Source organism: Mirounga angustirostris, unplaced genomic scaffold (assembly GCF_029215605.1).
Source record: "Mirounga angustirostris isolate CCGP_5_RB_7025 unplaced genomic scaffold, mMirAng1.0.hap1 SCAF_12, whole genome shotgun sequence".
Lineage (NCBI taxonomy): Eukaryota > Metazoa > Chordata > Mammalia > Carnivora > Phocidae > Mirounga > Mirounga angustirostris.
In genome coordinates this window covers 84,657,884-84,680,201 of record NW_026991720.1, presented here as the reverse complement: position 1 = coordinate 84,680,201, position 22,318 = coordinate 84,657,884, and the positions used below count along the sequence as shown (strand labels likewise).

At 40.2% G+C, this 22,318-nt stretch overlaps 2 protein-coding genes and 1 non-coding gene across 13 annotated transcripts in view; 2 read left to right on the top strand and 1 right to left on the bottom strand.

The window, feature by feature from the left end:
- The window catches only part of GSAP (gamma-secretase activating protein), a 198,634-nt gene extending 182,471 nt beyond the window's left edge, over positions 1–16,163 (bottom strand). For 2 of the 5 annotated variants that reach the window (XM_064575366.1, XM_064575368.1), the window contains exon 1: positions 15,813–16,001. The gene's annotated coding sequence lies outside the window, so the exon portion shown is untranslated. Of the gene's footprint in view, positions 1–12,182; positions 12,199–15,812; positions 16,002–16,036 lie in introns of those variants that run through there. The other 3 variants (XM_064575365.1, XM_064575364.1, XM_064575369.1) reach the window with 3 other exon arrangements.
- Positions 10,536–10,728, top strand: LOC123836212 (U2 spliceosomal RNA). The gene has a single exon (XR_006788905.1). It is a non-coding gene; the product is annotated as a U2 spliceosomal RNA (small nuclear RNA).
- Positions 16,164–16,640: 477 nt separating the features above from the next.
- The window catches only part of PTPN12 (protein tyrosine phosphatase non-receptor type 12), an 88,655-nt gene continuing 82,977 nt past the window's right edge, over positions 16,641–22,318 (top strand). For 2 of the 7 annotated variants that reach the window (XM_064575375.1, XM_064575374.1), the window contains exon 1: positions 16,645–16,822. In XM_064575375.1, the coding sequence (XP_064431445.1) occupies positions 16,724–16,822 (99 nt within the window). In that variant the 5' untranslated portion in view covers positions 16,645–16,723. Of the gene's footprint in view, positions 16,823–22,318 lie in introns of all 7 variants that reach the window. The other 5 variants (XM_064575379.1, XM_064575377.1, XM_064575376.1 and 2 more) reach the window with 5 other exon arrangements.

The following is a 22,318-nucleotide window of genomic DNA, read 5'->3' as shown; positions in this document are numbered from 1 at the left end:
ACCTCCCAACCTGCTTCTCCTCCTCCCTTTCCTATCTTATTGAATGGCGCCATACTTTTCTACTCATTCAAACTAGAAAACAGAAGTCATCCTAGAAGAGAGGCTGCAACCTCCCTGCTTATTTGTTGAAGTCGTTTTTATCTGATTCAGATAGAACTTTAGAAAACTTTGTGCCAACATTTGAGATTTGGGACATTTCCCATAGAAACATAGGTTTAGTTTCTCTTCAAAAATCAGAAGATGAGGCAACATCAGGTCCTATCTGCATGGAACAATCAGCTAGAGCTGAGTAACAGATGTCCCAGTTAGACTCAGATAAGCTCTTAGGTCATGCAGTAATTGTAATGGCCACGGTGGATGCTGAAGCTCCTTTTATTCATCTCTGTCATCTGTCTGGCTCTCCAGGCATCTGAGATTCTAACTCTTGTCCTAAATCCTTCCTCTCGCCATACCTCCACTACAATCAATCAGCAAGTCCTATAGATTCTAGCATTTCTCCAATCTGTCTCCCCCCGCCCCGCCTTCATCTTGATTGCTACATTCCTACTCGAGGATCTCGATCATTGCTCATCTGGACTATGGTTAACAGTTTAACCTCCCCAGCTCCACCTGTCTAATCCACTGCTGACCCGTCAGTGAAGTAAACTGATGTTATTATCCTGCCAAAACGACTTTACTGGCTCTCCACTGCCTACAAGATAAATTTCAAATTCCTTTAGTCCACGGTACCAGACCATCCATGCCCTGACCCCCACCCACCACTCCAGCCTGATCTCACTTTACTCCATCTAAATCTGCCAAACAATTCTGATAACCAGGTAGACTGTTGCAAACCTCTAGGTCATGCTGCTTTTTATGCCCAGAATATCTTCGTCTCATCCACTGAGCCCACACAACCACATTCTTAACTCCACAGAGTCAGTTCAATAGCCATATTGTCATCTCTATGTTTTCTTTTTGAAGACTTTTCTGCCTCATTCCCAGTCCTGCAGTTAGATGTGACCATTACACTCCCAACTCTACCGCTTTCTGTCCTCCGTAAGACTATTTTGCCAATTGTGACATTTTATTGTTCCTCTTTGTTTACTGGCTTGTATCCCCATCTATTATAATGTCAGTTCCTTAAAGGCTGGGACTCTACCTAATTGGTCCTGTATTTCCAGACTCATGCTTGGTGCAGTAACTGTAATGTGCAGCTGCTTAATAAATACTGGCTGAATGAATAAACAAATGATTATTTCAAATGATTACTTACAAGTAGGGTGTTCTCTTAAATAGGTTGATCATTTTCTTATAGTCCTCCTTACACTACTGATTTGCTTTTGTTCAGGAGTTAGGCAAGGGTTAAAAATTTCAGCTCAGTTCAATCAAATTAACTGAATTTCTGAAATAACAGGGGCTCAAATCATTGAGGTATGTTTGTATTAACAATGTTTCCCCAGTTTTATTTTTAAGACACCATATATTGCTTCTGACACCCAGGGGCAAATGATTGATAAGCAATTTATGACTCAGGTTAATTATACCATATGTAGGGCACACTTCAATGTGCCTATGGGTATAGCTTATAAATAACACTAGGTTATAGCTGTCAATCCTCTTAATGAGGAAAAGAATACAATGGGACCTTTAAAGAACCAATTATGCACCAACCAACTTTTACAGCATAAGGGAGTGTAAATGGCACCTCTCCAGGTAATATACTTTGTATTTCTCTTTAGAAAAGCATATTAATATAAAAGTAAAAATATTTAAAACTTCAAACTTTCAGATAAAATCACATAAAAACTTTTCTTGGAGTTCTAAAGACATTCATTCAGGAAGAATTTATAGAGTACCTACTATGTGCTGGGTACCATTCTAAACTCCAGGAATACTGCTGCCTTTACAAAACAGGACTAAGGGATGGGGAAGCCAGTACAATACACCAGGCTGCAAGATAAGAAGGGAGCCCAGGGCTGACTGTGTAACATATCAAAACAAATGCCACTTTGCTGGGGAACTGAATAATTTTTTTTTCACCGGCACCAACCCACAATTAAATTAATTGTAGAGGTACAATTTTAAATAGAACGGTCAGGAAAAGCCTCACTGAAAAGGTGGCATTTAAAGCAAAGACCTAAAGGTAAGGGAGGGAATGAGTCATGTGGATACCTGCAGAAGAGCATTCCAACAGAGGAAATAAGCAGCAAATGCGGACAGAGGTCCAGAGGTGGCTATAGGCCTGGAGCTTTCACAGAACAGCAGGGAAGCCAGTGGCCAATATGCCGACAGCCAGGGAACACAGAGAACAGTGAAGAGATTTGATCAGCGGTAATCTAGGGGAGGGGAGGGGAGTGGAGGGAAGGGAAGGGCCAGGACCAGAATACACAGGGCAGTGCTTCTCTAATCTGACAGGCCCAATGCTCTCTTTCTAGAACAAATATTTTGTATTCTTCCTTTACTATCCTGAAATTGACCTCACAGATAATACAACCTACCTATACACCGAACTTCAAAAGAAACAATATAAATGAGAAATGAATGAAAGAACCTATAATAGAAATGAGAGATAGACGAAACTAATTTAAAATAATTTATTTTGCGGGCGCCTGGGTGGCTCAGTTGGTTAAGCGGCTGCCTTCGGCTCAGGTCATGATCCTGGAGTCCCGGGATCGAGTCCCGCATCAGGCTCCCTGCTCGGCAGGGAGTCTGCTTCCTCCTCTGACCCTAACCCCTCTCATGTGCTCTCTCTCATTCTCTCTCTCTCAAATAAATAAATAAAATCTTAAAAAAAAAAATCTATTTTGCAATACGTAAATGCTCAGACATGAACACTACAAATGACATAATGACATGTGTCACCTTTATGCAGACTCACTATAAACGCGACAGCTGCTAGTACAGACTGATAGAGGAGTGTATTCTTGGAAACTCAAAATGCCACAAATGGTGACGCTGCCTCAGTCTCTGACATGCTTTTCCAAAATGGCAAACCTCTGGTAAAATTCTGAATGGAGTATCACCTTCCCTCAATTTACACGATAGCTGCATTTCTGGAAAAGCAAGTGTACACTAAAACCATGCAACAAATATTTTGTATTTATATACAAATGGAGTTAGGTTCCAGGCTCAGATTATTATAAACAGATTCTTCCCCTTCAGAAATGTCCAAAGGACACCCAAAAGTCATGCAGAAGACACACGAGGGGATTTTTTGTGGTGATGGGAATGTTTATATCTTGATTATTGTGGTGGTTACCTGGATGTGTATATTTATCCAAATGCATCAAAGTGTACACTTAAAATGGTGTATTTTATCTTACACCACTAACCCTCAAAAAATACATTTATAAATTGTATCTCAAAAATTGATTTTTAAAAATGTCATGCGGGATGAGAGAGAATTCTTTAAAGTGAGAGAATCTGCGGGATGGGCCAGCAGCCCAGGCCCCCATACACTAAATGCTACTCAATCATGCTGTGTCCAGAAATGTTTGCCACAGATTTCCAAAGTACACCCTAGTGAGCAATACCAGTCCCACTGAGAATATTACCTGCTGTCTTTTAGTGGGATGGGAAGCCACTAGAAGTTTTGAGCAGAGGAGGGATGTAACCTGACATGTCTGAAAAGGATTGTTTTAACCTTTGGGGCAGAGGTAGGCAAAGATCATAAAAGGCAGGTGAGAGATGACAGTGGTTTGGCCAAAGGTAGTAGCAAAGTAGAAACATAAAAAATGTTTATTAGATTAAAAGAAGAGTAGTAATTTTCAATATTCTTAACAATACTCCTATAACACTACTTCATTATGTGATGCAATTAAAAACACCTTGGGGTTCTAGCTATGCCATTTTATATCTAAATATAATGAAGCAGGGTACCTGGATGGCTCAGTCGGTTAGGCATTCGACTCTTGATTTCAGCTCAGGTCTTGATCTCAGGGTTGTGAGTCTAAGCCCCATGTTGGGCTCCACACTGGGCATGGAGCCAAATCAATCAATCAATCAATCAATCAAAGCATTATTTTCTGGTGAAATGATATTCAACAAAAATGTTTTTTAAAAAACTCTGCCTCAAAAAAGAATATTTCTTTTTTTAAGACTTTACTTATTTGTCAGGGAGAGAGAGAGAGCACACAAGCAGGGGGAGCGGCAGGCAGGAGGAGAAGCAGGTTTCCCACTGAGCAAGGAGCCCAATTCGGGACTCGATCCCAGGACCCTGGGATCATGACCTGAGCCGAAGGTAGACACTTAACCACTGGGCCACCCAGGCATCCCCAAAAGAATATTTCTTACTTAAGTAAAATATTTTATTTTGGCTATTTCCTTGATATCTTAAGTTCAGTGTAATGAATATCAGTTTACTGTCTGAGCTTTTCTAAGTGTAGAAATTTAATAGATTATGCTGGAATTGTTTAAAGACTAGAACCTACTAAGTTGAATATTTTAAGCTCTGAGATGGCAGATAATCTCTTATGATTTGTCTTGTTCTCTTAAAACTGAAGAACAATTAATTGAAGATTCAGTTTGGCTGACTCCAGGTACACTAAAGTTTTATATTTAATGTCCAAATTTTTCCCGTGAAAATGTCAGAAAAGTATTTATGAATGAAATGATTTCTGAGGTTTACTTCAAAATAATCCTGTGGGGACAGAAAATTGAAGGGATTTAGATGAAAGAAGACTAGCCCTATGTTGATAATTGTCAAAGCTGATTAATGAAGAATGGCTATTCATTTCACTATTCTCTTTACTTTTGTATAAATTTACAATTTTTCACAATAATAAATTTTAAAAATCCAGGGCCGGATAATTCATTCACTACTTGGGCCAGACTTTTACTAGGAGCTTGGGAAAGATTTATTAGCTATGAGGATAACACACATTAAGGAGTTCATATCCTAGATATATAAACAATTATAAAGCAATGTAAGGGTTATAATATTGTGCTAAATGTATAAAGTGCTATACAAGCAAAGAAAGAATGACTGATTGGTGAAATCACAGAATCTTCCCAGAGGACTAATGTTCAGATTGGGCCCTGAAGGTTAAATAGGCTTTTTCTGAAACAAAAAGAAGGTGAGAAGCCTCCATAGAGAAGGCAACCTAACTCTGGAAAATGATCATATTCAGGCATTAAGAGGAATACAGAAGACAACAAAAGAAATAAAAAGGTGTCAGTTGTATTTTTACTGCCAGTACCTAAAACAGTGACTAACAATATATTGGATATCAAAATTATCCTACTGGAAAAAGCTAATGTTTGAAAGAGTAATAGGAGGAAAAAAAGCAGAAAGTAGTGTTTTAAAACCCAAAAGGAGACAGCCTACAGAATGGGAAAAAATATGTGCAAATCATGTAACTGGTAAGGATTTAGTATCTAGAATATATAAAGAACTCTTACAACTCAACAATAAAAAGACAAAGAACCCAACTAAAAAATTGACAAAGAACCTGAATAGACATTACTCCAATAAAGATACACAAATGGCCAACAAGCCTACAAAAAGATGCTCAACATCAAAGTCATTTGGAAAATGCAATTCAAAACCAAAATGCAATTCAAACCCACAAGGATGGCTAAAGATGTCACCTAAATAAAATCTGAAGCAAATATGGCAAAAATATTAGGATTTGAGATAAAAAAAAAATTCCATTAAATGAAAGAAACCAGACACAAGGGGTCACATATTATATGATTCCATTTATATGAAATATCCAGAATAAGTAAATCCATAGAGACAGAACACAGATTGGTGGCTGTCAGGAGTTGGGGGGAAAATGGAGGAGTAGGAAGTAATTGCTTAATGGATACGGGGTTTCCTTTTAGGTCATGAAAATAGCTTAGAACTAAATAGAGGTGGTAGTTACACAACTGAATTGCCACTTTAATTGCCACTGAATTGTTCACTTTATTTTTTTTTAAGATTTTATTTATTTATTTGAGAGAGTGAGAGAAAGAGCATGAGATAGGGGAAGGTCAGAGGGAGAAGCAGGCTCCCCGCTGAGCTGGAAGCCCCATGTGGGACTCCAGGACCATGACCTGAGCCGAAGGCAGATGTTTAACCAATTGAGCCACCCAGGCGCCCCTGAATTGTTCACTTTAAAATGATCAATTTCATGCTATGTCAGTGTCACCTCACATTAAAAATTAGTTAAAACTAAGGGGAGAAATTCAAGGAACGAAGGGTATTTGTCGAAAAGGGTCAGGTGCTCCAGACAAGTCAAGCAGGATGTAAATGAAGAGATCATTAGATCTGGCAAGTAGGAAGTCCATTTAGGAGAAGTGTGCCCGGAGTCAGACTGTTATGGGTCACAATAGATGGGCCAGTGTAGTAGCTCATGGTAGTCTTGCGCATTTTGTAGAATAAGGGGAGTCTGTGGAGAGGAAAAGGCTGAACACAAGATAAAGAAGAGGAGAAATTTGTATAGCAGAACCAGAAAGAGGTAAAAGAGGGCACAGAGGGTTGATAGGGGAGAGGTTAGCCTTGGAAAGGAGTAAGAGTCCTAACAATGGAGTGAAGTATGTATAGGGTAAGTTTATAATTTCCAAATTTTACTTGGAGAGCGGAGAGAGTGAGTGGGTTCAAACTTGGTAACTCCTACTTTCTCTAGGAATGAGGAAGCAGGGTATAGGGCTTGTGGAGCCATGGGGGTTCCAAGAATGAATAAGAGAACCGCCTTTAAAGAAGAGTTAATGCCTATTTTTCTCAAACTATTATAAAAAATAAGAAAGGAAGGAAAACCTCCAAATTCATTCTATGAGACCAGCATTACCCTGATACCAAAACCAGATAAAGGCACTACAAAAAAAAAAAAAAGAGAAATAGAGGCCAATATCTCTAATGAACATAGATGCAAAAATCCTCAACAAAATACTAGTAAATCAAATCCGACAATACTTTAAAATAATCATTCACAGGGCGCTTGGCTGGCTCAATCAGAGGAGCATGCGATTCTTGATCTTGGGGTCTGGGTTCGAGCTCCACGTTGGGTGTAGAGATTACTTAATAAATAGGGGCACCTGAGTGGCTTGAGCATCCAACTCCTCATCTCAGCTCAGGCCTTAATCTGAGGGTTCAAGCCCTACACTGGACTCCACCTTGGGCGTGGAGCCTACTTAAGAAAAATAAAATAAATTAATAAATAATAAACTTCTTTTGAAAAATCACTCAAGTGGGATTTATCACGATCAAGTGGGATTTATTCCTGGGTTGCAAAGATGACTCAATATTCACAAATAAATCAACTTGATACATCACATCAATAAGAAAAAGGATGGTTCTTACCATACGATCATTTCAATAGATGCAGAAAAAGCACTGGACAAAGTACAACATCCATTCATGATAAAAACCCTCAATAAAGTAGGTTTAGAGGGAACATAACCTCAACATAATAAAGGCCATGTACGAAAAACCCACAGGTAACATCACCTTCAATGGTGAAAAACAAAGCCTTTCCCTTAAGGTCAGGAACAAGACAAAGATGTCCACTCTCACCACTTTTATTCAACATAATACTAGAATTCCTAGCCACAGCAATCAGATAACAAAAAGAAATAAAAGACATCCAAACTGGTAAGGAAGAAGTAAAACTTTCACTATTTGCAGATGACAATGATATTCTATATAGAAAACCCAAAAAACTACACCAAAAAACTGCTAGAACTGATACACAAAATCAGTTCGCAGGATACAAAATCAATCTACAGAAATCTGTTGCATTTCTATACACCAATAATGAAGCAGCAGAGAGAGAAATTAAGAAAACAATCTCATTTACAGTTGGTATTACAATTTACGATTGCACCAAAAATAATGATACCTAGGAATAAACCTAACCAAAGAAGTGAAAGACCTTTACTCTGAAAGCTATAAAACACTGATGAAAGAAATTGAATTTGACACAAAGAAATGGAAAGATACCCCATGCTAATGGACTGGAACAACAAACATTGCTAAAATGTGTATACTACCCAAAGTACCCAAAGTACTCTACACATTTAAGGCAATTCCTATCAAAAAACCAACAGTAGGGAGCCTGGGTGGGCTCAGCTAGTTAGGCGTCCAGCTCTGGGTTTCGGGTCAGGTCATGATTTTAGCACTGTAGGATTAAGCCCTGTGTCACATTCTATGCTCAGCATGGAGTCTGCTCAAAATTCTCTTCTCTCTCTCTGCCCCTGTCTCCACTTGTGAACTCTCTCTCTCCATTTCTCTCTCCCTCTCTCTCAAATAAATAAATAAATACAATCTTAAAAAAACCAACAGGATTTTTTACATAACTAGGACAAATAATCTTAAAATCTATATGGAACCACAAAAGACCCTGAACAGCAGAAGCAATATTGAAAAAGAAAAGCAAAGCATCATAATTCCAGGTGTCAAGTTATATTACAAAGCTGTAGTAATAAAAATGTAGGGTACTGGCACAAAAATAGACACATAGATCAATAGAACAGGATAGAAAATCCAGAAATAAACTCATGATTATATGACCAACTAATCTTTGACAAAGGAGGTAAGAATATGCAACTGGAAAAAGATAGTCTCTTCAACAAATGGTGTTTGGGAAAAAGGGACAGCTATATGCATAAGAATGGAACTGGACCACTTTCTTACACCATGCACAAAAATAAACTCAAAATGGATTAAGGACCTAAATGTGGGACCTGAAACCACAAAACTCTTAGAAAAGAGCACAGGCAGTAACTTCTCTCACATCAGCAGTAGCAACATCTTTCTAGATATGGCTCCTGGGGCAAAGGGAACAAATGCAAAAATAAATTTTGGGGACTACATCAAAATAAAAAGCATCTTCAGAGAAAAGGAAATAATGAACAAAACTAAAAGACAACCTACAGAATGGAGGAGGTATTTGCAAATGACATATCCAATTAAGGGCTAGTATCCAAAATATCTAAAGAACTGATACAACTCAACATCCAAAAAAACAAATAATCCAATTAAGTGGGCAGAAGACATAAACTGACATTTCTCCAAAGAAGACACACAGACGGCCAACAGACACATGAAAAGATGCTCAACATTACTCATCATCAGGAAAATGCAAATCAAAACCACAATGAGATATCACCTCATACCTGCCGAAAAGTCTAAAGTCAAAAACAGGAGAAACAACAAGTGTTGGTGAGGATGTGGAGAGAAAGGAACCCTCGTACACTGTTGGTGGGAATGCAAACTGGTGCAGACACTGTGGAAAACAGTATGGAGGTTCCTCAAAAATTTAAAAAGTGGGGCACCTGGAAGGCTCAGTAGGTTAAGCGTCTGCCTTCGGCTCAGGTCATGATCCCAGGGTCCTGGGATTGAGCCCCATGTCAGGCTCCCCGCTCAGCGGGGATTCTGCTTCTCCATCTGCCCTGCCCCCACTTGTTCTCTCCCTCTCTCTCTCTCTCTCAAATAAATAAATAAAATCTTTTAAAGAATTACCATATGATGGAGTAATTGCACTACTGAGTATTCACCCAAAGAATATGAAAACACTAGTTTGAAAAGATATGCGCTCCTATGTTCATAGCAGCATTATCTGCAATAGCCAAATTATGGAAGCAGCCCAAGTGTCCACTGATTGATGATGAATGGGCAAAGAAGTTTATGTATGTATATAGATATATATGTATATATTACTCAGCCATTAAAAAGAATGAAATCTTGCCACGTCAGTCAGAGAAAAACAAATGCCAAACGATTTCACTCATATGTGGAATTTAAGAAAGAAAACAAACGATCAAAGAAAAAAACAAGGGAAACCAAAACACAGATTCTCAACAGTAGAGAACAAAGTGATGGTTACCAGAGGAGAGGTGGGTGGGGGAATATGGGAAATAGGTGAAGGGAATTAAGAGTACACTGGTCATGATGAGCACTGAGTAATGTATAGAATTGTTACATCACTATGGTGTACACGTGAAACTAATATAACACTGCATGTTAACTATAGTGGAATTAAAAAACCAAAAAAACCACAACTGCCCCATTCCCCCTACCCTCAGGCCCTGATAATCACCAATCTACTTAATATTTCTATGAATTTGAATGTTTCAGATACCTGATATAAATGGAATCACAATTTATTTTTTTGAATTTTATTGAGAAATAATTGACATACATCACTATGTAAGTTTAATGCATACATCATGATGGGCTGACTTATATATATTGTGAAATGATTCCCACAATCAGTTCAACTAACCTCCATTATCTCATATAAGATAAGAAAAAAAAGCTTTCTCCTTGTGAACTCTTAGGATTTATTCTCTTAACTTTCCTATATATTATACAGCAGTGTTAACTATAGTCATCATGTTGCATATTACATCCCTAATACTTATTTAATCTTATTAAGTAGAAGTCTGTACTTTTTGAAAATCTTCCTCCAAATCCCTCTCTCCCCCACCATCTGCCTCTAGTAACCAAAAGTCTGATCCCTTTTTCTATAAGCTTGGTTTCTTCTTTTCTTTTTCAGATTCTACATCTAAGGGAGACCATTCAGTATTTGTCTCTGTCTACAATTTATCTTTAAAATATTAGCAGTCACATCGCTTCTCGGCCTTTTGGCTAAGATCAAGTGTAGTATCTGTTCTTATCAGTTTAAAATATTAGCAGTCACTGAATGAAAGGGATTTTTGCTTGTTTTGTTTTGGGGCTTTCTGTTGATAACTGGGTCTGAGTCCAATCAATACACTGGATGGATTTTATATGGTACAATCATATTTCACAGCCCTTATTAATGACCCATTCCTGAATATAGAAATTAAATGTCATTATGTTGAAGGATCACTAATTAGATGCTAAGGTACTAGTTGACTTTGAAGTTATTTATAAAATTTTAATTTTTCTTTGAATGTTAAAAGTTAGAGGGTGGATTTAATTCCTGCATTCACCTGCAGTTAGTATTTATTATTACACTATTTGACTTTTGTTATGTAACACTGGAAAATTTTCATTGAGCAGAGAGACACTTGGATTTTGGTTCCAGTTCTGCCATCTATGTGACCTTGGGCAGATCATTTTAATTCCTTTAAGCTTAGGCATTATTATTCCCAGTAGCATTCTAATGCATAAAGAAAGGAGATAATCATACCTGGCTTACCTACTTTAGGACAGAGTTATGAGAATAAATGGGGAGTATTAGGTCAAAAAGCTCTGAAATATTAGCTTTAGGAATACATATTAAATATTAAAGAAATATCATCCTTTCCAAACTTCTCTCCATTTTTATGTCTTTCTTCTAAAAATGTTATGCCACACTAGACTAAAAAGTTATACTGTTATTTTCCCCAGTTCCCTATCTATTGGACTACATACCTCAAAAATAAACTCACGGATTAAAGATGGTCAACAGCTTTTTTGCTGTGAACAGGTCTAGGAATGAGGGAGTAAGGGATACCAGGAATAAATTAGAGAAGAATTTCCCTCCCTTCTTTCTTATTCACTCTCCCATAACTTCCTAGTTAGGAGTCCTTTAGTTTGAAAGTACAGAGAAGACCGAGGGATGTTTCTAATGACAAGTTAATATTAGAAGTTCTACTTTGGGAGAATCTCAGGAATGGTTTGAATCCTCATCTGTAGTTTCACTTAAATTACACCAGGTATTAAAGCATTGTGACTCAGTGGTTTATGCAACAAGCTGGAAACTCAGGACCTGTGGGTTCTGGAAACGCGTCTGACATTTGTTTTTTACAAGTGAGCTGGTCATGTTCACTCCCGTGTTTTATTTAGTTATTCATCTATTAATGAGGACAAGGATGCCAAATTACCTCCCAGAGTTGTTAAAAAGAACAAAAAAGAACTCACAAAGAGTTATAATGCCTTGTAAGCCATAACAAAGGTAGTTTTCATGAGAGAATAGTTGTAAAAATACTCCAAAAGTTAGAATTTCTACACAGATATAAAGCATTACTTTTACCTGAGAGGGGAAAGGGATACAGTGAATATGAAACAGGTAGATAATCCTGAAACCCATTCTGAATTATTGGTTTCAAACTCTCACTCCAACGTTCACAAATGCACTAAGAAAATAAATTCTGAAACCGGTATTTTGGCTTTCTTTTCATCCCTCATGTCTTTACCCAGAGTGAAGGTGGCTAGTGAGTAGGGCGAGAGCCTAAAGAAGAAAAGACAGGAGGTAAAAAATTAAAGGGCCAGAAAGCATTCATTGCTTATTTGTTTAACCGGCTCTTACTTTGTGTTTTCTGGGCGCAAGGGTAACGTGTGGTACACCAATTCTGCAACACACCTCCTGGAAGACGAAACCAAGGCTTAGAGAGCTGAAGTGACACCCCAGGGAAGAAATCGAGTGGGCGTTTGAAACTTCATCTCTCTCACTTCAGAGCCCAGGCTCTTTATTCTTGCCCTATTCTGTTTCAGGAAAAGCAGAATCTATTTATGGAATAGATGCCAACCAAACCTGTCCTGAAAAGTCCTCAGTCAGTCAAGTTGTCCCAGGGAATCTCCCCATCTCTCTCATGGCCACACAGGTCATATCGTGACATCTCTACACATCTCTGCATGCCTGCTTAATGTTCCTTTCGTGACTAACCAGATTCTTTATAATTTCTATTCTTACAAGGCCTGCCCTAATTGTATCCCGCAGCATTCAGCTTCTGCCCTTGCGGTTTCATGACTTATTCTCTCTAGGTTTCTAAGTTCAGATTCCGAACAGTGAGAACTGACTGGCCACGGTCATGCTCCTACACCAAGCCACAGGTTGCTGCTGGCCAGTTTACATGGATTGGTTAATGTGGGTCAAGTGCAGCTGTGGCTGAGGACGTGCGAGGTGGTCTTTTCTTGAGAATTCTTGTGTAAACAGGTCAGCATTTCGAAACTTAGCCTGGGCTATTTTAAAAAATCTCCCAAATAAGAGCTGCTTTCATTTTTCATTCGGGTGTTTTTATTAAATATATTGCCATTCTTCCTATCTATCATCTAGATTGAAAGTCTAAAAAATCTGAATAGATTTAATTTTGTTGGAAAAGTAATGCATACACAGAAAAATATTTAGAATATAAAAGGGTATACACATTGGAAGTTGTCTCCTTTCTACCAAAAATTGTCAAGGCCTTCCTAGAGGCAAACACGGCTAAGTTTTTGAAATATCCTTCAGAAAAATTCTGTGTTCAAGCATTTTATCCACATTCCATTTTACATAAAAGTAAGAATACATATAACACAATGCCTAGCTTTTCTCATTTAATAAGAAGATCTTGGGACCTATTTCACATCAACATACATAGACTATTTTTTTCATATTTTGAATGGCCTCAAAAAACTTAATTAGGGGCGCCTGGGTGGCTCAGTCGGGTAAGTGGCTGCCTTTGGCTCAGGTCATGATCCCAGGGAACTGGGATTGAGCCCTGCATTGAGCTCCCTGCTCAGCAGGGAGCCTGCTTCTCCCTCTCCCTCTGCCTGCCGTTCCCCCTGCTTGTGCGCTCTCTCTTTCTCTCTGTCAAATAAATAAAATCTTTTTAAAAAAATTTTAAAAAACCTTAATTATATGTATGTGATTTTGTTTTTTAACCAGTGCCTTTTGATATGCAGGCACGTTGTTTCTACTCTTGCCATTACAAATAAGGCTGCAATAAGCATAGATGTTTGTATACAGCTGTAAATATTATCTATAAATTTTTCAGCTACAACATGCATGACGTTTCCATTTTTATACATTTATGGCCAAACTGCCTCCAAAGATGTGCAGATTTCTCTCACCATTGGTGCATGAACGTTCCCATTTGCCCAAACCATGCATAGTCCTGTGTTCCGTCAAACTTTCTGATCTCTCCCAATCTGGTAATTTCAGTCATTTTTAATTCTACCTTCTTTCTTGTCCACTAAGTCAGTCAGTCACCTAGTTCTGTGAGTTCTTTGTCTCTCTCATCTCCATCTATGTCTTTGTAATTGTGGTGCTATGACCTTAGTTACAGCTTTTGTTGCTTCATATATTGGCTCCTAATACCTCATTCCATTCTCTCCCCTTATTAAGTCACGCTTTATCCAAAAAATGCCAGATTACTATTTTCCTATTTTTCCTTCTATTCTCAAAAACCTTTGGTGGCTCCCACTGACAATATGAAGTCCAAATCATTAGCCAGGCATTTAATGCTCTCCAATCCCTATCTACTTTAGCACCCTCACAGGCATATAAAAGTTGTCCTTCAAACTTCTGCTTTGCTGTCTTCATGTTTTTTGTTTCAACACTTCTCTTATCTGGGGGTTCTTCTTTCTGTTCAAACCCAATTTTACATATCCTTCAAGGTCCTCTGTGACCACTGCATGTGATAACTGGTTCACAAGTCTCTTCTCAGAATTGCTAAACCACTCAATGTCCGTATCACTCATTTGGTATTTATTAACTCACGATATAACTAAGTTTATTGTTTTTCCTGTCTCCTGAACCAGGCTATAAACTCTAAGAAGCCACCCCTAAAACATTTTTGTATCTCTCACACACGGCACAACGCCTCATATTCTGAGGTGCTCAAAAATTATTTGTAGATCGAAACGTGACCTAAGTATACTAAAATGATGAAAGCATGGCTAAGCCTTTGCAAAAGAGCTGAAATACATAAGGGTACTTTACATTTGTTTTCCCTAACCTTTATCAGACGCCAAAGGTAGCTGTTAAGAACTCAAAATACACTCACGTTTTATAAGAAAGAGAAAACTGCCAGTAAGAGGGAAAGTAAAAACACTGCAAAAACACTAGCCAAAATGAGACTCAATAACTCAAAACAAGTAACACTTTCCATCAGACTGTCCCTAGACTATTAGACAACTTGTCTAGCATATAGTCTTTATCAACCACCCTGTGGTTTGTTCATTCTTTTGATACAGCGAAAGTACAGCCACTCCTGATCATCTACCCATTTCTTTGCTTAGAGTCTAATTTCTTTCCCAGTTCTGGGGGAAAAGGGTTACCTACAGTGAGCTGTCTTGGTAGGTGAGCAAGCCCAGATCCTGATCTTTTCTTACATCCAGTGAAACTGAGTCTCAGGATCTGATTAAAGTAAAATACTCCAGACCCTTGCTTCAGATAAAGCTTACCTTAGAAACTGAACTATTCCTCTAAGTAAATTTTTAAATACAGAACAAAACTGTATCTTTTTATATGCACATACAACATATAAACGTATAGGAAGAGATTTAGAAGGGCACACCTGGAAATGCATATTTCTGAGAGGAGGATGGGATTGGATACATTAGTTGTTATTATTTTTAAACTTATGTTTCCTATTTAACCAGATTCCCCAGCTTATCTGTAAAAAATGTTTTTGTGGGTATAAGGAACTAAAAGAAGTCCACGGATCAAATCCTTCACTTCTGTCACATTACCACATCTTTACCTTCCTTAGTGAGAGGCAATATAAGTGTTGTACTGAAAGCAGTAAGATTTGAGTTCTAGTTTTGTCTCTGCTAAGAATATGCTGGGGGGGGGATCTTAGACAAATCGCTTTTTTTGTAAAATGGTGAGTTAGACTAAAACAGATATTCTCTGATTACTAGAAGATTTGCAAAGATGTATGAAAATTTATAAAGTCCATTCTATGGAGAAAAGTCACTTCTGAAGGGCTGCGAATCTAAGCGCAAGACGACAAATTCCCTTTCATTCAGCAAACACTGAGCCCTCGCCACATGCGCGGTAGGTATTAGAAAGCACTCCAAATCTTAGACGCTCAGTCGCCAGGGTTTAGACGGATTTGCAAAAGTCCTTTCACTCAAGAAACGTTTCATTTCTCTGGGCCGTAGCCATTCCCCAAAGTGACAAGGTCTACTTGCCGTCAACAGTCACCAAACCACTAGTAAGATGAAGACATACCTGCTGTGAACGCGGGGGTGACACAACTACAGTTCCCAGCATGCCTCTCTTTCCTACCACCGCCCTCTCCCGCCCCCGCTCCTGGATTCCCGCGGGCCGGGACTCGTAGTCCCAGCCCACAGCCATGGGCGGCGCGGAAGCACTCTAAAAATATGCTTTTCCCACCAGTAGGCCGTGAGCCCGCAAGTTCCAACTATAATCTTATGTGACTGACTAGGGTTTACCCTGCTCAGAGGCGAATTCCCTCCTGCCAGACCTCCTCAGATCGACTTACAGCCCGGGCGGGACCACGCCCCGGAAGTAGAGTCAAGTCGCCCAGACGACAGCCAAGAGCCTTCCAGCCACTCGGAGAGGGGCTGGGACCAGCGGGGCGGGCTTGGGGGGAGTGGTCCAGAGGCGAGTTGGGAGGGGGCGGACCGGGCGTCCCAGCGCCTGGGGCGGAGCCACAGCACGGGGCCGCGCGTCGGGGTGGCGGCGGGGCCGCGCCCGTGGGGAGAGGCGGCTGCGGCTGCTAGTGGGGGGGGGGGTGAAGGAGGAACCGGGAAGGGGGGGCAGGGCGAGCGGAGAGCCGTGTTCCTGAGGCGGTGGCGGCGTCTCCAACGAAAGAGGAGGAGGGCGGGGAAGGAGGATGGAGCAAGCTGGGGGTTGGGGTTGGCGCTAGCCGCAGCGGCTTGCCTCGTACTGTGGGAGAACGGCGGCTGCTCCTGGAAGTTGTGGGGTCGGGAGCCGGGCCGGTGTCTCCGCTGCCGCCGCCTTAGGCGGTGGGGAGGAGCAGGGAGCGGCGAGGCTTGGCGGGGGTCGGGCGGGAGGGGAAGGGCTGGGGAAGCGAGCTGGGGAAGACTGAGCGGGCTCTGCGCCGGGCGGGCGGGCGGCGGGGGGGCCAGCCACCGCAGCCGGGGGGACGCGGGAGGATGGAGCAAGTGGAGATCCTGAGGAAATTCATCCAGAGGGTACAGGCCATGAAGAGTCCGGACCACAATGGGGAGGACAACTTCGCCCGGGACTTCATGGTGAGTCGTTCCCCTTGCTGTCGCCTGCTCTCGCCGGCACCGAAGCCCACCGCCGCCTCGCCCGGCCGGCCCGGGCCGCCAGCGCTTTGTGTGCGGCTGTGAGGAGAGGGGCGGAGGGGGCGCGCATCAACTCCTAGGGCCGGGTGGTCTTGGAGGCGGGCAGGAGGTGAGACCGCCTCCGTCCCTCGGCCTCCTTTCCTCCCCTCACGCTTTCGCGGCCCCCTCCGCGGGCGCCGGGGGAGCGGGGGGAGCGAGGGGAGCGAAGGGAGCGGCCCCGATCGAGCCCGTACTCGGCACTGCCGCCCGCGACCACCTATTGTTTCTTGGGCCGGGAGCCGGAGGCGACTGAGGTGCAGACCCGAGGCGGGGGGACTCGTCTCTTCACCCCCCGCTCCCCATCCAGCCTGCCCCTCCTTGTAGGGTCGAGGCAAGGTGTCTACCCAGGGAGAGCAGATCGCGGCTGATGGAGGAACGGGGATGTTGAGGTTGGCATTAACTCGTGGGGTCCCTTTGCTCAAGCTGGTCTCAGAAGTGGGCAAGGTAGGAGTTCTGCCGTTTTGGGGTTCGTAGTTATTATCTCCAAGGCTTGGGAAAGGATTGTCCGTAGGGAATCCCGTGGCTTGCCCAATTCCATTTACCCCCGTCCCATCTCGTGTCTCTTGAGACTCAGGTGTGAGATGGCGTTGGGGTCATCATGACTTTAGGTTTAGAGGGGGTAAGTGTGTGTGTGCAGGGGTCGGTTATCCAGAAGGAAGCCTACTTCGGACTCCCTAGGGGATATTGTGGAAGGCGGAGGGGATGTGACTATCACTTCCTATCCGGGGTGGGGGTGGGGAACTTGGGAACAATAGTCCTGGTGGGGCGGAGGCAACGAAACGGGCCGAAGCCCTGAACTGGGAGATAACCTTCCAGCCTCCCCCCCCCCCCCCCTTTCCGCCCTCTGCTTGGGCAGACCGGCTGGAGAGGAGGTTAAAAGTCTTGTTCGTGAAATTGCTCTAGATACATCACTTGTGAGGGGGTCAGATCCAAAGGCGTGGGACCAGAAGTCGACTTCCTACATCCCCCCCCCCTTTTATTTTTCTGCTGGACAATGTTCCCTTCAGGGTTGTTTCTCGGTTTAGGAGGCGGTGGTTGCGGCTGCGGCTCCTACGGATATTGCGCAAGACTGGGGCGTTGGAAACTCTGGAGGTCTGGGGAATGGAAAAGGAAGTGGGACTTTGGGAAGTGGTTGCTCCTTAGCCTTGGCGGGGGTTTAGGAATGGGAAATAAGCTAGGGAAAATTTTGCTCCTGGACAAGATACACCTCCAAGAATAATCACTTAACTCCGAGATTCTTGATTGTAAAAAGGGTACACAGTTAATGTCGATGAAAATGAAAGAGCAGCAAACATTGGCTAGTTTTTGTTTCAAAGTACGGTTTAATTGTTTACAAGGTGCAGGTGAAATGACTTTTAGCACTGAAATACTTTTTCACATTTTAAAGAGACTAGGATGTAGTAAAGCTTTAGCATTAAAATTGTTAACAGCTTATAAAATAGATCGTTGACCTTATACAGTATTATAATAGTATTGTTGAGCTTTGTGATTCCCGTCTTCCTAGACCAATAATAGAGGAGAGGAGTAAGATTTCGTATCTTTTGAAAACGGAAAAATATAGATAAAATAATCTGCCTTATTTTAAACATTTTCTGTTGATATTTAGCCTATGTAGTTTTGAAAAATTAATTTTTGATCCAAGGGAGGTAAAGAAAAGAGGATATTTTCTCTTCTTACTAGTGAGAATTTTTATTGTGTTGGTATCTTTTGGATAGTCACTTAACAGTAATTGGATGGAGTCCCCTTGTTACTACTTTTTAGCAAATAGAAAATACTTACTTAGGATAGTTTAAAAGTTTAAAACAGGCTTTATTTTGGTTATGGAAGAAGAGGTGGTGTGGTCCTTGGTCTCTTCTAGTTTGCATGCTAGTCATCTTGTTATCCCTGGGCATATCCTCTCAGGAAAGAGCATTGTTTGGTGATGAAGGCCATCAGGACAGGTGCCCAGTCTCTGAACTTCTGTACTGGGGAAGTAGCCTTGGGGTTCATGCTTTGGGGATGAGTCAGGGATTCCTATTGGAGAGTTCATTTCTGAGTAGTGAATGAGTTTCTTTTTTCTTCCATAATACCTACAGATAGCTAGGTGATTCGAAATTCGAAATTTGATGACTAAGGCTATTTTATAGTGCCTGCTTTTTTTATTCCATGATTTGATAAGTAATAGCTATAATTAAGACTGATAGATGGTGCTGCTTTTTCCCTTGACTGGAAGGCTGGAGGGAAACCATGTTCCCTCTGCCATGGAAAGAGAATAGAAGATCAGCTAGTAATTCTAAGTGTTCTGTTATTTTTAAATTCTTCTGTGGATCAAAAATGCATTTTTAAATTTTAGCATTTTAGAACTGAGTCTTAGAAATAATCTAGCTATTATATTCAGTTATGAAGTACTAGTGTTCATTATTTCAAATTTGGAGATTATAGAATAATAATTAATAATGCCTTACTCTTAGGAAAGTGGAGTGGACATGCAGACTGTGTTCCTCCCATTGTTGGATCCTGTCTTTCTAGTCCCATCACCCAAAGGTGGTTTCTGTTAATGTTTTTAATGCATCTGTGTGACCATGTTATATATTTCATTTTATATTGTTGGGGTTTTTTTCAACTTAACATTTTGATAAGTGTTTTTCATTTGTAAAAATCATTTCAGTGGCTATATAATATTTCACCTGGCAACTATTTTATAGCTTAATCATTTCCTTGTGGTTGAATGTTTAGGCCATTTATTTTCTATTACATATTATAATTCTGTATTGAACATTTATGCGTAAAACTTCCTTATTTTGGATTGTTGCATAAGATATCTTCCAGTAGTGGAAGTACTAGGTAAAAGGATATAAACATTTAATACATGTTTATAAATAACTGAAGAAGTTGTATCTGTTTATACAACTGTCAGTAATGCATGAGTGTTCGTTTAATTATCTTGATCTTTGATAATTTGATGGTTGGAAGATGGTATCTTGTATTAATTTGAAATTTTTGATGACTAGTAAGGACAGAAAAATTTCCATCTGTCATTAACTATTCATTGAGTTGTCTATTCTTGGCCTTGGTGTGTTGCGTCCTCCCCAGCCCGCCCCTAAAGAGTAGAAAACTAAGATACTAAGATGGTGTAAAATTACAGCATCAAGATGATTACTTACATGTTGAAGGTTAAACATCTGATTTGTGGCAGATCCAGAACTCAATTTCAACTATTTTGACTTGGTCTTCTTTACAAGATGGCAGACAGTGATCATGACAAGCAAATGTATACAGTAGAGTGGTATGTATTCATGTTTGACAGACCTGGGTTTTATGCCATCTCTTTCATGGTCTAGCTGTTTGACTTTGGGCAGGCCACTTAGAAGAAAATAGTATAACTGATTTCTCTCATCTTTTAAGGAAGAAAAATGCTACATACTTCATAGGGCTGAGGTATGAGACTGATATTTAGGGTCATCATCTAACATATTAGTTTGTGCTAAGGTCTGTGTAGACTCATCTAGCTGATTTATGTAGTCAGTTACAGATAACTAGACATAGAAGGAAAGAGGTATCTGGGCTTTTGTTTTCAATCCTTCTCTTGTGCTTTTTAAAGCTTTATAATGTCTAGGGGCTCCTGGCTGGCTCAGTCCGTTAGGTGGCCAACTCTTGATCTCAGCTCAAGTCTTGATGTCAGGGTCATGAGTTCAAGCCCCCTGTTGAGCTCCATACTGTGTATGGAGCCTACTTAAAAATAAGTAAGCAAATAAATAAATAAAGGTTTATAATGTCTAAAACACTGAAACAAGAAGTAGATTCCTTTTGATCAGGCTGAAGTTTATCTAATTTACATTTAACGCTTGTATATTAAAAAAATCATAAAAGATGACACTTAAGCTACAAGTAAATACAGCAGTTTCGGCTTACAAACCAGTTCTCTCTCCATTTCTGAAGGTGAAAACAAAAATATAATGAGTGAATTCAGTGGAGTATTTAAAAAACAGGATGTAGCGGAGGTGTGAATTCTCGTACTTTTTTGTGAAATATTGGGAGGAGAGTATTTAAGGACATTTTTCTAAAGCTGAACTGAGGTATAATAGCAAGCGATGCATCTATTGTTATGTTAAAATGTTATTTAAAATAACTTTGATGTTTTAAGGTGATCTGAACTTAATTTATCTATCAGAGGTACCCAAGAACTACCATAGAAGCTATCCATTTCAAGGAATTTATTATATAAAACCATCTGTTCTACAAATAGTAATCCTGACAGAACTGTTCAAAAAAACCAGTCTGTTTGCTTTGTTATGATTAAATAATTGTTAGGCGGTTTTCATTTTACTACACTAACGTTAGTGACTTTACAAATTATTTTAAGTAGAAAAGAAATTAACATTTTTCGCCCCTTTTATATACTAAACACTGTGCCAGATACTCTACACCCTGTCTTACTTAACATGTCAACAATTTATGAGGTAGATATAACCTGTATTTTACACATAAGGAAGCATACTCTGAGAAGTTAAGTATTCTGCTTGACTTTAAAATCTCTGTTCTTTTTTAAAAAGTTTATTTATTTCAGTAATCTCTATATCCAACATGGGGCTCTAACTCACAACCCGGAGATTAAGAGTCACATGCTCCTCCAACTGAGCCAGCCAGGCACCCCAAAACCTCTGTTCTTTTTGTTCTGTTTCTCCAGGATACATCTGAGGTCCTTTGGGACCTGGCTGGGACTAGGCTAGTGGTGGAGGGTGCATCACTATGTAAAGGGATGGAGGTTTTAGAGTTGAACATGTTTGGGGTGCCTTGGTGGCTCAGTCGGTTGAGTGTTGGACTCTTGGTTTTGGCTTAGGTCATGATCTCATGGGCCCAGGAATCAAGCCCTGTGTTGGGCTCAGCAGGGAGTCTGCTGGAGACTGCCCCTCCCTCCACATGCACGCTTGAGTGAGCGCACTCTCTCTCTCTCACTCTCAAATAAATAAATATATCTTTAAAAAAAATAAAGTTGAACATGTTTAGGGGAGTGGTAGATAATCAGCTATAACAGAGCGGTTAACACCTTTTGGTTTCAAGAGTCCTTTACATTCTTAAAAATTATTAAGGGCCCCAGAAAGCTTTTGTTTATTTACTGTACTACAAATTAAAACAAATATTTTAAAAAATAATCCACTTTAAGGTAATAATAAACCATTCTGTATTAACTATATGATAATTATTCAAAACAAAAATTACTGAGAAGAAACATTTTTATATTTTTTCAAATTTCTTTAATGTCTGGCTTAATAGAAGAGAACTGGATTCTCATATCTGCTTCATTCATATGGTTGCAGTGGTACATTTCACATAGCATGACATGCCATGTACTCTAGAAAAGTCCACTGTACATTCCTAAGAGAATGAAAATAATTTTTAAAAATTACTGTGTTAAGGTCT